This window comes from Aedes aegypti, chromosome 2 (assembly GCF_002204515.2).
Source record: "Aedes aegypti strain LVP_AGWG chromosome 2, AaegL5.0 Primary Assembly, whole genome shotgun sequence".
Taxonomy (NCBI): domain Eukaryota; kingdom Metazoa; phylum Arthropoda; class Insecta; order Diptera; family Culicidae; genus Aedes; species Aedes aegypti.
The window spans coordinates 184,483,100-184,498,047 of record NC_035108.1 but is presented as its reverse complement, the minus strand read 5'-3'; the positions used below and the strand labels follow the sequence as shown (position 1 = coordinate 184,498,047).

General features: G+C 38.3%; 1 protein-coding gene across 1 annotated transcript; it reads right to left on the bottom strand.

Annotated features, from left to right (window-relative positions):
- Positions 1-2,135: 2,135 nt before the first annotated feature.
- Positions 2,136-14,891, bottom strand: LOC5563585 (protein lifeguard 1). Its single transcript, XM_001647803.2, has 4 exons — positions 14,708-14,891; positions 4,055-4,221; positions 3,744-3,992; positions 2,136-3,682 (listed from the first exon to the last, which is right to left on the bottom strand). Exons 2-4 carry the CDS (start codon positions 4,208-4,210, stop codon positions 3,341-3,343), a joined length of 747 nt encoding a protein of 248 aa, XP_001647853.1. The 5' UTR covers positions 4,211-4,221; positions 14,708-14,891; the 3' UTR covers positions 2,136-3,340.
- Between the last annotated feature and the right edge of the window lie 57 nt (positions 14,892-14,948).

The following is a 14,948-nucleotide window of genomic DNA, read 5'->3' as shown; positions in this document are numbered from 1 at the left end:
TTTCTTTTGTTTTTTACAAGGGGGAAATCTGTAAACATACCATTTGAGAAGGTAACTCAGGGAGTGTGGGGATGCCGCACCACCGACGACCCACTAAAACCAGCCCATGCATTGTTCATGCGCAATTCTTGCTGAATTGCTCAAGTGGTGTACAGAGTGCACCGACATTACCCATTGGCCTCAGACCCTCATCACCCCGGAACCACCTTACTTCTTTGGGGAGGGGCCAGTGCATATAGCACAAAACATAAAGCAAAAGTAGCCTAGGCCAACAGCTTCTCCTAGCCGACTTAAACAATGTTACAAGGTACCAGTCTCGGCAGGGCTAGACCTCTGCAGCCAACTCAAGTGGAAGTTCACTTCCCCATGGTTTCTTTTATACCAATCTGACACATTTGGTATTAGCCGATGGGTCCATCTACCTTTAGTGGAGTTATCCCATTCCAGCTACAAACTTCTGAGCGTTGCCTCTTTACACGCGTTGCGGACTCTTCTGGAATCTCTTCGGTTGGAGCGTCATCCCGGCTATGATGCACACGGCCTCTGTAGATACCGTCCGGTATGCACTTGCTACTCTTAAGTACATTATCCTGTACGTACTTTTCAACCGTTTTAGTTTTCTGTTCGTTCTAAACGCTTTTGATCAGATTGGTCCTCCATACACACTTAGATTTTTCTCACGAGCTCGGCTGTGCAAATCTCGGTTTTCCAATTTTACCCGAGACTCGGTTGACAAGCTGTCCGGTTGCTTAGCAACGCAGCACAATTTACTGATACTCGGCTTTTATTTACTGAGATCCCAGTAAATGTGTTTGCCGACTACTCGACTGTGCGAATCTCGGTTAAAATTAGCCGAGATTCGGCTTTCTAAATTTAGTGTGTACCTTAGTATGGATAACGCCACGCTTTCCAGGAGCTTGCGTTTGCTGGCAATTACAGCATAGCTGTTAGACATCATTCTCGAAAGCGCCGTTGATTCCCTTTTACAGGCATATTCAACGTGACTAGCGAAGCTGAGTTTGTCATCGAACATTACCCTAAGATGCCTAAGGGATCGCTGGAACTCTATGGTGCAAGCACCTATCGAAATAAGCGCCCGCTGTTAAGACTTGCGGATGTTGACCACCACCACTTCAGTCTTGGCTATGGCACCTTTGGTCTCTTATCCATTTCCACTTTGTAGGCGTCACCTTAAGGACTCGAGTTGGCACTTTCGCATAGACTATCAAAGCATGCCCGTTTTCGACTCTTGATTTCCTTTTTGAGAGCCAACTTTGCCTCTCTGAATGCTGCACAGCGTTCTTCTCTTTGTGCTTCTGTGCGTGCGCGTTGCATTCTAGCGTCTAACCCGACAGTTAATTCGCACCACCAGTAAACCGGCGGCCTGTTCTCTCTAGGAGGGGCTTTTCTCGGCATGGAAGCATCACACGCTCGTGATATCACAGCAACTAGCTCTTCACCATTTAGACCGTTTAGATCCAGAGTGTTCCGTTCGCGCCTCAGGGTTTCAGTGAATACCCGCACCAAATGTACCATGTACAAAACGACTACCGGCCCTCTACGGGCATGAAACGTGGACGATGCTCGAGGAGGACCTGCAACAACTTGGAGTCTTCGAACATCGGGTGCTTAGGACGATTTTTGGCGGTGTGCAGAAAAACGGTGTGTTACGGCGAAAGATGAACCACGAGCTCGCCCAACTCTACGATGAACCCAGTATTCAGAAGGTGACCAAAGCTGGAAGGATACGATGGGTAGGGCATGTTGCAAGAATGCCGGACAGCAACCCTGCAAAGATGGTGTTCGCTTAGGATAGGATCGTGGGACAGAACCGAGGATAGAGAGATGCGGTCACGAACCGAGTATTGTGGCGTGAAATGGTTGATTCAATGTTATCTGTTTAGATGTTAACTAAATTAATGAATGCGGATGGCCGATTGATGAAATATCATATTTTTGAATACACAGTTGAAAAGGTTGTCGCTGTAAAATGAGATGAGTGTTACGTCTTATTGTCTGTGGTCTTTCTGATCAATGTTACCACGTCGATGGATGATACCCCGTTTTTCGGTACGATAGATTATATCGCCTATTCAAAAGGAGTTTTGGTCATCACCAAATGAAACAAAATGAACTTTTCTCCGTATCTTGTTTTTCTACTGCTCTAAAGATTCCAATTTGTGAATACATTGAAGACATCGATGCTCTGATTTTATATTGTCCGATTTTCTTAGATGAACTGCTTCTATGACTTGTTCCTATTTTGGCGTAAAACACATTTTTTGCAAACTTTAATGACGCCGTAAATTTTCAATAATTTTCTCGTTGTGATTTAAAATGGAAACTAAATGATACCATACTCGATACCAAAAATCTCAGGCCAATTCACGATGCTTGTGAAAGTATAATTTTACAGTAGATAAATATCACTTAATATTAGTTAGAGTTGATAGTCACATGCTCATGTCCAGTGTTGTCTCCACTATTCTGTTCTATGGACCATCAATTTTATTTTTCAAATATGTAACCAAAACTATGTGTAACGTGTGCAAAGATGCGATTGAAAAGACGTTTTTCAAACTTTGGATGCCTCTACTTGGGACTAGTGTATTGAAACAATCATTCGCTCGTTTTGCGGCCCAAATAAAGAGAGAAATTTAAAAGTTCAATAGAATCACAGAATTCTGTGTTTAAAATTGAGATTGACCACTTATTTGTATCATCTAAAATATTTATGTGCCCTTAAAAACATTCTGATGTCACGTAGTGTGGTAGTAATTGCACTTTTCTTACTTTAAACTAACCTTGAAAATTTAACATTCAACTGACTCATGCCGACTGTCAGAAATACAGTTCTAATTAAAGAACATGTTTTTCGACATTATAATATCCTTTCACTGAATTTAAAATTTTGTAATTGGAATGCATTTGAAAAAGATTTTTGTGTTGAACTATATAGGAACCCAGGAAAAATCTCACATAACCTGTGATCTCGCCCTAAAAGCCATTGGTAACCGAGTGTGTAGCTTGTTGTTACCGACCAAACAAATGGATTTACACGTTATTCAACAATGCTACGATGAAGAGAACGTCCTCCTCTATCTCCCAGTGGTGATAGTTTTCATCCTAGCCATTCACTTGCTTAGAAACAAGGAGCTACACAATCGGTTACCAATGGCTTTTAGGGCGAGATCACAAGTTATGCGAGAAATATTCAAGGTTGTTTTAACGCTTGGTACATAATTTGTATGGTTACCAATCGTATGGTGTTCCATAGCAGAGACGTGAACTTAGCAAATGACTACTGTAATGTATTCAGGCATACTAATGAGATATCAATTTATCTTCTCAAAATAAACAGGAAAATATTAATAATATCCAGATAGAGATTAAGTGCAGCAAAGATGTACTCTTCAGGGCTTATCGAATATTTATGATTGCCTCCAATCATTAGCTGCGTATCGTAAATTAGATACAACGAGAACAGTAGTGCTCCACATGCCGAGTAAACCGAGCTAGCGGCACTTCCAGGGAAAAATGCCACAATAATTCCAAAAATGAAAACAACCAACAAACCCACGAAAAGGAAGCCCCCCATTACGGTGAAATCCCATTTGGTCTGGAACGAGAATAGGGTCAATCCAACACAAATAGCACATGTAATGCCAACTGCCATGAGAACCTGAAAGTACATTAGATAACACGTTAGTCGAGTTTTCTTCTAGTTCAGTGTAATACATTACCTCATTGGAATCGTATGCAGTAGCCACGATTCCAAGCATCAGTCCTTGGGCCGCGGTGAACATGGCCAAAAATATGAAATTATGAGGAGTCTTTCGTCTCATTTCTCCACAACAAGCCATTATGATAAGAACCGCGAACATGGTCACGAAGGCAATTGTTCCGACCCATGGGTTCTGCATAGTCCAAATCCTAGCCGGTGCATGGTACATAAACAACGAAATAAACGCCATAGTGATAGCCAATTGCACCTGAAACAATATTTTACATTCATCATAGATTTTTTTGCCAAACCCGTTGACCATCTACCAACCGTTAGAATGAGATACACTTTCCGAATGAAAGCTTTGCGGATGGATTCCTCAGAGAACGACATTCCACGAATTTCCACCTGGCTCTCCGGGTCCAATTGGGTCGTTTTCGGCACTTGAGATGCATTCTCCATGGTTTGATACGGTACTTCGGCCATGGTGCGTCAATCTGTAAAGATATATTATGAGGGTGCGTCAATTGATAGCGTAACTTCGATGGGGAACAAGATTTAAACATACGTTAGAGTAAATGTACCAATGTACAAAATGAAGCAAAAGCAGTCAAATGACACATGAAATATGTGATTCAAACTTGTTACCCAGTTGACTGATTTTATCTCATTAGCATTATCATTGAGGGTTAGGAATGCCACGAGAAATTGTGAACTTCTCTGCAATATTTTTGTTTTCATTTTCATTTTGCAGCGTTTGGTGGGGCAATAAGAGCGCAAGTCGATCCAAAGCCGATGATAGGAGGTGTAATGGCTGAATAGTCTATGCTGAACACACAAACGCTATGGGATATGGAAAATAGGATGATGTTGGGTAATAGGTAAATGGAATGGACTTGACACAATAATGCACATAATTATGCAAAATGTAATGAATTAGTAGGTTAAACAATTATATTGATCATTTTACCACCTACGAAGAAAGTAGTTGAATGTTGATATAGTATTTTGAACACATACAAATAAATATTATTTTTCAAGAAAACTGTGAAAACAACTGATCAAATTTGTATAATTTGAAAAATAAACTTAGAATAGCATCATGAAATTTGTTAAATGAAAAAAAATCTACTCATGCAACGAAACAAGTAGTAAAGCAATTTTTTTTTATTTCGCAACTCGCAACAAATTAAATAATGGTCTGTTGATTCAATGTTCATTGTGATTCGTAGTTACAGAAATTAGAACAAACCTTGCGGTATAAATTCCTACAAAGTCATGTAAACTACATGATTTTTTGTAGCCTTAAGTATTTATAGTCTAATTGAGGTTAAGATGGCCCGAAGCCAAACCTCAGCCCATCAAAAGCCCAAATCAAGAGAACCTGACAAACACTCACGCCGTAAACGCGATCGAGTGGCCACCAGCGAGTGACCAATCGATCTAGTTCTCAGCCCGAATGCACAATGGTCGGGCTCCATATAAAGGAGCGGCCAAAACTACCAAAAACTTTTTTGAGATTTTCATGATTTTTTTAATTTTAAAATATACTTCATGATCTTTTATTGAAATTGAACTAAAATTTAAATTTATATGACTTTTATGACGGCAAACCGGCAGAAGTCAAAAAATTGAAAAATGTGACAATAAAATAAAGCTCAAAATTTGTGATTTAGGAATGCAATATTTCCCCAAAGTTACCCACTATCTGAAAGCTTATGGTTCAACACTTTAATCGAGCATAAGGATGAAAAAAATATATGGTTAAGGTTTTAATACTATTCAATATTACACTTTAATAATTTTGAAGATTTTGAACATGAAAAACAACTCTTGTCGCGTCATGTCGCCGCATTTCGAATATTGCACATCAAAAAGCATCCATAGATCTTACAAAAAACCTTTAAATTTTTTGCAGAAATTTGCTGATTTGCAAGTTAGGGCTATTTGAATAATTCAATATTTCTCGATTACTTTTTCAAATCGACGTAAGTAACTTCCATACGGTTTTGAGAAAACTAATTGAGAAGAATCACAACCTGTCTTCTAAAACTGTTTTAAAATGAATCCCCTTTTTAACATTTTTTCGCCGTGTACATCGCTCAAATTTTGCATACAATCAGATCGCGTTCAAAAACTAGGTAGTTTATATTATTTTCAACAAAAATAATTATAACAAAATGATAAGCCGTTTCATACAGTTACTTTCGACATTTTTCTACCAGTGTAAAATCGGCTCAAGTAGTGTTTTGTTTTGATTCGCGGTTAAGTCACTTTGTCTCTCTATACAGCGGGGCGGCGAAAGTAGTGGTTAGGTTGCGAAAGTTGAAAATCTTACTTTCGTCGTTTTGTAAATCCGGAAATTAAACATTCTAAAAGTGAAAAATCTAAATGGGTAGGAGTGGAACATGTGGAACTTCGCCTGCGAAACACGTAGGATCAATAAAGTAAGTTTATTCACTTTTTTGACTTGAGACTGTTTGAATAAGTTTTCGAGATTTTACATATATTTCGACGATATTTTTCATACAAAGTTTATTTCAAATATATTTAACCACTATTCATACACATTTTGATCAAACTCGTTCAAATTTAAACAAACTTTGTGCTTTCAGCCCAGTTTGATAAAAATTTTAATTTAAAAAAATCTCTTTTTCAAAGTTACGTAATTTGTGAATAACCCCTTCTGAAACCACAAAAACGCCAAATAACATATTGAGATTACATATTTCATCGATTAAGGCGATAAAAATAGTTTTGGCCAAACTTCACTTTTTCCGACCATTGTGGAATGGTCATCCGGCTCTGTCGATCTGCGCTCCTGAAAAATTAAACCCTTCGGTTCATCTTCACCTTAATTTCCACATTATCATAAGCCCAAAAGTTAATAATGAATGTAACGCAGAGCCCACTCACACCCCCTCTTGCGTTACGTTAGCTACGTTAGTTATGATAATACAAATAAGTAGCTTCTAAGGAATTACTCCCAAGCTACATCTCTTGGTTCCTTGTGCAACTTCGATTATTCTGGTCAATCACGGAGTAGCAACTACGAATTGTACGGTCATCAATGCTTATGCTTATTTACAAATAAGTAGTTTCTAAGGAATGGTTTTACAACATAGCTGAGCCTTTCAGTTCATAAGAGCGATGTATAATGTGTGTTCAGTAAAAAATGAGAATGATTTCAAAACCTTCCTGTAATTAAAGTAAAGAGCGTGATTTTTTTCTCTCAAGAAAATTGTTCTCTGGATTCCCTAAAAACGGGTGGCATGTTTCTTTTCGCTCGGGTGCTGTCAATTCAATCGCAATTGCCTTCGAAACACCAAGCACTCCGCGAGCGTTTTGTGCCGTCCCATTGAGGATTTGGCCCTAGAGTACAAAAATAATTGGATATCAAGGATACAAAGCAGTTGACAACGAGGATCCGGAGAGTTGACCAGCAGTTGACAAAGAAGACCATTGTATCCGGAAGATGGACGTCATGTCAGTGCCGTCCAGCGCTCTTGTGAGAGCATCGCAACTAAGTTGCGTCATAGGCTGATCAGGACCCTTCTCTAAAACTCATAGACGTTTTTTTTTTCGAAGAATAAACATTGGGCGGTATGAATAAAAAGCGTTGAACTTTACTACATGTAGCATCTACTCAAAAACAAAATCCACAAAGTTTACTACAATTTTGGTATGCATGAAAAAACCTTTCGAACAAGACGGGGTTGGTGGTCTGATGGCTACCGCTTCTGCTTCATAAGCAGAAGGTCATAGGTTCAATCCTCGTACTTTGTAGTTGTATACACTCAAATTATTCGTTCATAGCAAACGCTAGAACCAGCGACAGACAAGAAATCGTTTCCCTAACGCTTCCATTCTTCCACGCGCACGCCGTTCTTACGCCTGATACATAAGCAGTCCACAAAAGCAAACCTCTCTGCCATGAGCTTCTGTACGTACCCATAAATTCTTTTGTTCTTTTGGCTTTTGCTGTGCGCCGTGTGTTGGTGCTGTTTCGTTCTCTCTCACAGGCAACTTGAAAACAGGGCGCACAGTAAAAGTCAAACGTTTTACAGCATGCATATCTTTCCCCCACACTGAACGAAATCCCCCGTCTGGAATTGAATGATTATTGACTCATCCGAGCCCCATACCTATTTTCAGACACAATCAAGACGATATTCATCTTCGCGATAATCATCTGTTTACAAATCACTCCGAATGAAAATCATCCAGTCTTGGAATGATTTTTATCCTTCTTATAGATGCCTCTAATCGAATGATTATCAAACATACATGTAAAGAATCCCTTTTCCATAATTATTATAAACTTGAAAAAATCAAATTAAAAATTAAGCACTACAAAACGTTGTCAATGTTAAGCTTTTATTTCTTTAATGTGATTTAAACGCATTATTCTACGTCTGCAGTCTTCAGGAACAGATGCCATACTGTAACGAACATAATTGTGTGATGCATGGCTTTATGGAGCCTAAAATTTAGTATTTAATACTCGGATGTTAGCGACCTGCGTAATTAGTAAGCACCCGGAGCTTTCGTTCAGTGCAATCCATACACTCCCGCATGAACTGGCGTGCACTGAACGAAAGCTTCGGTCGCACATTGAATGATTTGTAATTCACATGGTTATAAAACTAAACTAAACATTCCTCATTTTGAATGACTATGAAAGAATATGCTGCATCCACTGTTTATTGAGCAAAAATCATCCAAATTAGAGATTGATATTAGCACATAATGGAATGAAATTATGCAGATAATCGAATAATGATAACAGAAATGATTAACATGCAACTTATGACGGATTATTACTTCTCCCATGTCCCATACCTAAAATCATTCAATTACTGTCTGATATATCAGATGAAAAGGGAATGCTCCTAAACGTCAAAACAATCATGTTAATCTTAACGTTAACATGCTAGCGGCAGCGTGGTTTGAAAAACATTGCTGCGTGGAAATTACTGGTAATTTCACTTGGAATCTTATTTTATCCTCATTTACGGTTTTTTCAGACATCCTAAGGGTGCTTACTAACCACGCAGGTCGCTAACATCCGAGTATTAAATACTAAATTTTAGGTTCCATAGAGCCACAGATAACAGATGTTTATGCTAGAACAAAAATTTGCTGAAATCCTGTGTAAATATTCAAACAGAAACTCCTTCCAATCACTAGCGCCGCCACACAATGAATTGCGTCAATCAGTGGTGAATATAGGTATCTTGAAATGTTTCATATTGACCACTCACATCGCTATGGGATCTTGTGTTGCCATATAAAATGACCGTTTATTGTCTTACACAGTTTTGTAATCGGACTTGAACATCTGTTATCTGTGATAGAGCCATGCATCACACAATTATGTTCGTTACAGCATGGCATCTGTTCCTGAAGACGTAGAATAATGCGTTTAAATCACATTAAAGAAATAAAAGCAATGTCAACAACGTTTTGTACTGCTCAATTTTTGATTTGATTTTTTCAAATTAATAACAATTATGGAAAAAGGATTCTTTACATGTATTTTTGATAATCATTCGATTAGAGGCATCTATTAGCAGGATAAAAATCATTCCAAAACTGGATGATTTTCATTCGGAGTGATTTGTAAACAGATGATTTTCGCGAAGATGAATACCCAAGTAACCATGGAGCATTATATCATTGCATATATAATGCAGCTGCATTGCCGTAAGACTACCTTTAAAGTAGTCTTAAAGTGGAAATGGGCACTTTTACAGTTGAACTAATGCAAGAACGTCGATAAAGCAATCAAGCAATTTATAAAGTATTATAAGGGCAGCAGTGCAATTCATAAAGTGATATTAGTGCATCAATACATTTGCAATGCAGGATTAATGCTTTATTGCTTGACAGCTCTTGAAATTTGCTAAATAAAAGCAATGTTGCATCAATGTTGTTGATATGCAGTAGAATACGTGCAATGTTATAATGCTTGTGGTTACTTGGGTATTGTCTTGATTGTGTCTGAAAATAGGTATGGGGCTCAGATGAGTCAATAATCATTCAAATCCAGACGGGGGATTTCGTTCAGTGTAGGTGCAGTCGGACTCCACGGTCTACAGTGGACCAGTATAAAGCAACATCATTTCCTCCCCTTTCCCACATAGAAGAGTGCATGGTGACGTCACGAAAAATTCTCCTTCTCTGTCCCTCTTTCATAACGCTCAATTGACTGTCTTGCTCTTTGACACTCACTGCTGGAATTGTTTAGATTTTTTTTTATATGGAGTTGACATTCACTGCTGGAATTGTTGACATTTTTTTATATGGAGTTTCGAGGTTAGGTCAGGCGTGCAACGATCTATTGGTCTGCATTCTGACGTGGCAGGCACCATTATTACCTAAAAATAGAAGATCACCAGCACTTATACATTGAGGATGCCTGTTAGTCCCAAGCAGTCATTCGGTTGGTTCCTTGTGTAAGTGTAGCTGATCTGGTGATACTGGAGTAGCATCCACGGGCGGCCAATCAAAAAATTGAGGTCTGCGACGAGTTACGTACAACATTTTTTTGCAATTTCTTAGGAGACCACTTGAGAGTATCAGATATTAAATCGGAATGCATTCACCATTATTTTACAATTTCTGGAAAAATGTTGTGTTATGATCCATTAACCCGTATACTGCCCATAAAAGCATAACTGTCCCATATTGATTTTCGAACCAACACCTTTTTCCATCGCAACATTAATGTTTTAACACACACTTCATCACGCATATGAAAATTTTTACACTTTGTTTGAAAATGTTGTGGAAAAATATGAAGTTAGTGCAGTCCCATATTAAAAAAATAAAGGCATAACTGTCTCTTTCCATTCCCGAGTTCGACTTTATATTTTTTACTAATTAATATTAGCAAAATGAGTACCGTTTTGTCTCAAATTCCGAACAGACTTATATTCCGAACACTCGGTTTTTGTATGGCGACAAGGTTGAAATGTTTCGCTGAAATATGTCATCAAATAACCAGGAAATGGCAGTCAATTGCAATTCAATTTAAACGTCTTCCAATATAATTTATACCTCGGGAGTAGTGATGGTTCTCTAGTTCGAGACTAGTAGAACTAGCTCAGATGATTTTTTTTATGTAATTATTCATTTCAATACGATTTATTCGTGCTGTTCGGAATTTCAGTCAAGGTGTTCGGAATATGAGACAGAATGAACGCAGTATTCGGCATTTGAGTAAAAATGTAGTTCAATTATTTTACGTAAAAACAATACTAAACAAGTTTAAATTAACATTTTTATCAGTACACCAAACAGCTAACGGTTAGACTTTGCGAAGAAATTTAAATTTCCACAAATATCAGCCAATTTATGCTCTTTACACAGACAAACAGACGTCACACTCTCATCATTCTCCGTCGACCACCTTTTTAACGGTCAATTCAAATATATTGTAGGTGGTTAATCCACCACCCGCAGCGCTCGCATCGTTTTTGTTCGCGTTTGACGTTTACACACTAGCGCCACCTGTTGGCCCATCGGCCAAACACACCGATTTTAGCATTGGGCGTACATGTTCTCACGACTATGATTTTGATCGCGATTTGTTCTAAGCAGGCTTCCGAATTCTCACTCACTCTCACGATAATGGATTTATCCCTCACAGCAATATTCAACGATCAGCTGCCTTGCGATTTTATCCGTCCACAAAACAAAGCGAAAATAGATAATTGCACATTTCCGCAGCTGTGAGAAGTTTGTTCTCTCTTTCTCCGATCCATGGAGAATTTTTCCTGTATCCATAGCCACGAGCAGCAGTTGCTTTTATGCACCAAATTAACCACTCCTTTCGTCAAGTTGGTGTGGTAGCATGGTTAGCGTGCACGCATCGCGGTTGTTTTTAGCAATGTTCTAGGTTCGAATCCCGTCGCCGGCACTAGTTTTTGTTTATCCACATAGTGATAATTCTCGGGAGCAGTTGGTGAGCGAAAATATGATGGAGTGAAAAATATATTATCCCCGGAGTGGAGTGATTTTCGGTTATCCACCAGCGTAGCTCCAGGGAAAATTAGTGTGAGCGATAAAAGATATTCACGTGAGGAAGCGAAAAAAGCATTCTCCTTACGTGCGAAAAATCGTAGATTTCGCATCATTGATACGAAAATTCAGAACCCTGGTTCTAAGTGTTACGTCTGTTTGTCTGTGCTCTTTAGATGCTTTGGAAGTCACTGGTGGCCTTAAGTGTTCGGAATATGAGTCAAAACGGTATTCTATGAGGTTGAGCTAAATGAATATGGCATTTAACAAATTACTAGAAAATTTTAAACATTTGTACGATAATGCAAACTTCAAACTTTGAGCGCTATTTTCTCAATGCCTACTAATTCCATATGGGACAGTTATGCCTTTATGGGCAGTATAGGCCTGAGTGAAAGCAAAAATGCTAAAACCCTCATCGCTCAGCCAATACTTAACGGATTCAAATATTTTTTTGTCAGTATACTGGCACACATATTTAATTTCTTAAAGTGGCCAGAGGAACTTGGGAATGTTCCTGTGGCCGGAGTTATTCCGGTGAGTCTCTGGGTCAAGTCGGGTGAAAAAGGGCTATTTTATGGGACATGCCAAGTTATCCTTGTTTATTTGCAATGACATTCATTCTGATTTGCATTAATCATTAAGATCTGATATTCAACATTATAATTGAAGAAGTTTGCAGCATTTAGAATGTACCAGATGGGTCTACTAGGACGTAATACCGTGAAGACCCGGCTGCAGTTTTGAAGGATGCTAAGCCATTCAAATCTCGAAAACTAGAGATCAAACATAATAATTCTCTAAAATACGTTCCCATAAGTTTGGATCAGATGTTAAGATACAAATTGGGAACTTTGTAGTAAATTTAGGGCGTCCCAGGGACCCGAAAATGATCATTTTTAGGGTCAATTACATCCAAGACACATGGTTAACCAATTCAATCGTTTCTCGGTACTGCGTTTCTTTTAAAACTTTATGATATTGTGCTCTGCAAGATAAATCCACGTAATGCGATTATCTGAAAATGTCGATATACTGTCGTAGTGATAATGAAAATTACCAAATGTTTCAGATTTAGCAAATTTGAAACATTTGTGTCCTTGAAGGACGAAAAAATCCAAGCCTACTTGAATTTTGACGTTGCGTTTGAAATGCGCGCATATCTTCTGCGCGTTACCGCCGCCGCTGGATGTGGATTTAATATAAGCGCCGCAATATAGTGGCCACATTATAGCCGATTCCGGGAATTATATGTGACTTTTAATTTGCTTACCTCCAGGGTCACAAAAAGCACACCACCCTTTTTAACCGACCTGACCCAGTGACGCACCGGAATAACTCCGGTCACATGAACATTCCCGAGTTCCTCTGGTCACTTTTAGAAACTAGATATGTGTGCCAGTTTACTGACAAAAACATATTTGAATCCGTTAAGTATTGGCTGAGCGGTTAGGGCTTTAGCATTTTTGCTTTCACTCAGGCCTATACGGGTTAAGCAACTCAAAACAGTTGCGTAATGCAAAAGCGTTGCGTAATGAATCATTACAGCACTGGTTTCAGTTGCGTAAAAACTATTCCCGCATTGCATACTTCAGTGCAGGAAAGTAGGCCGTTTCATGACAGATTTTCGTGATGAAAACCAGCCTATTATGATGAGAAATTGCAAAAACTAAATTAGGGTAGGTGTACCAGTTGTGGACATAGTGGTTCCCTATTTCGCCATACGTGATAACTTTAATGTCTTCAAATTTTGAAAACATTTAAGATATGTCTTGATGCTAAAACACTATGGCCATAACTGATACACTTTCCCTACAATATATTTATCAAGGAAGGGCACAATACTGCAGAGGGCGCCATGGTACTCCATAGCCTCGTTAACGATTAGAATTTATTTAGACCCCCCTAACCATTCACTCCTAGGTACGCATGAAACTGCCATACACCATGTCCGTAGTGTTAATTCTTAGCCAATTGAAACAATCGCTACCGACACTAAGTGGCTATCTAAGGTGACCGGGAAAAGGAGATTAATGTTGATGATGGTGTTGTCCTTAAGGTGAAACAGTTTGGAATCAACTTCTTAGATTGCACTGAAACTTCAAAGGCACAAATCTCGCGAAGAAAGCATCCAACAACAGTGAACTTTTTATTTTGGCTTTGTGCACTAGCCGAAAGCTTAAAATAAGAAGATCAGAGAGGTTTGCCAACTATTTCTCCAGTTTTGTGCCTTTGAAAACGTGAGTAGGGGCACAAGTCGGCCATTGTGACGGCCATCTTTGGATTCCGAAATGTTTCACCTTAAGTGCCCAACCAGATAGTAATACTTTTCAATTTTGAGTCGTTTGCAGAATCGAATCCAGGCATATGCATGAAGCAGATGCCTCCACAAAGCAAAAGAAGTTAACCAATATTTACAAATGCATTTCACGTAAACCTTCAAATTAAATTAAATAGCGATAGGTAAACATAAATAGCAGTCTTTGAGATAGAGATATAGCTTCAATGATAGCATGTAGGGGAACTTTTATATTTTCTGCAGCTTTCCTCTCTTTGTCTTGGAAGGCGGATTGTGCAGGGCAAAACGTCTTAAATACAACAGTAAGGAGCAATGTTATGTTTAAAATATTGATGTTCATTTTGAACCCATTAAATTCGCAAACCATCACGAAAAGAACGAAGCTGTCGAAAATACAATATACCCTAACAGATAATATGATTTGATATATATTACAGATCTTTCTTTTACAAAGTATCGTTTTCAGCTTTGATCATTAGAAGCTTTAGTAATAATCATTTTTTTTATGATCCAATCAAAATCAATTTTATTGATTTTGTGACGTACACTGCAAATGTGATTCAAATTATTCATTAATGAGCTAAAATCATCCGAGCTCATAATCCAGAACATACAATGAACCAGGGTTACTTTAACGCTTATATTTCTAATGCACTTACCGTATTTAGATGATTTGCTTATTTCAATGCACTAGTTAAACACTAAAATATTATTGAAATCAATAGATTATTAGATATATTTCTGAATTCTTGTTGCGTCAGCTAAAAAAATTCCCGTATCTAAAATGGATGGAGAAAATAGCGGACTGTTGTTGTTGGGTATTTACTTTTTGAAAGCAAAGACAAATTACTGATAGACAGGCGCACCAAAGTGGATATATGTCAACAATATCGATATTGT

Excerpts from the sequence above, each read along its gene's own strand:
- LOC5563585 (XM_001647803.2), bottom strand. The coding sequence starts at position 4,210 with ATGGCCGAAGTACCGTATCAAACCATGGAGAATGCATCTCAAGTGCCG. Across the intron at positions 3,993-4,054 it reads AAGTGTATCTCATTCTAACG|GTGCAATTGGCTATCACTAT; the intron begins GTTGGTAGATGG and ends ATATTGTTTCAG. Across the intron at positions 3,683-3,743 it reads CTGCATACGATTCCAATGAG|GTTCTCATGGCAGTTGGCAT; the intron begins GTAATGTATTAC and ends ATGTACTTTCAG.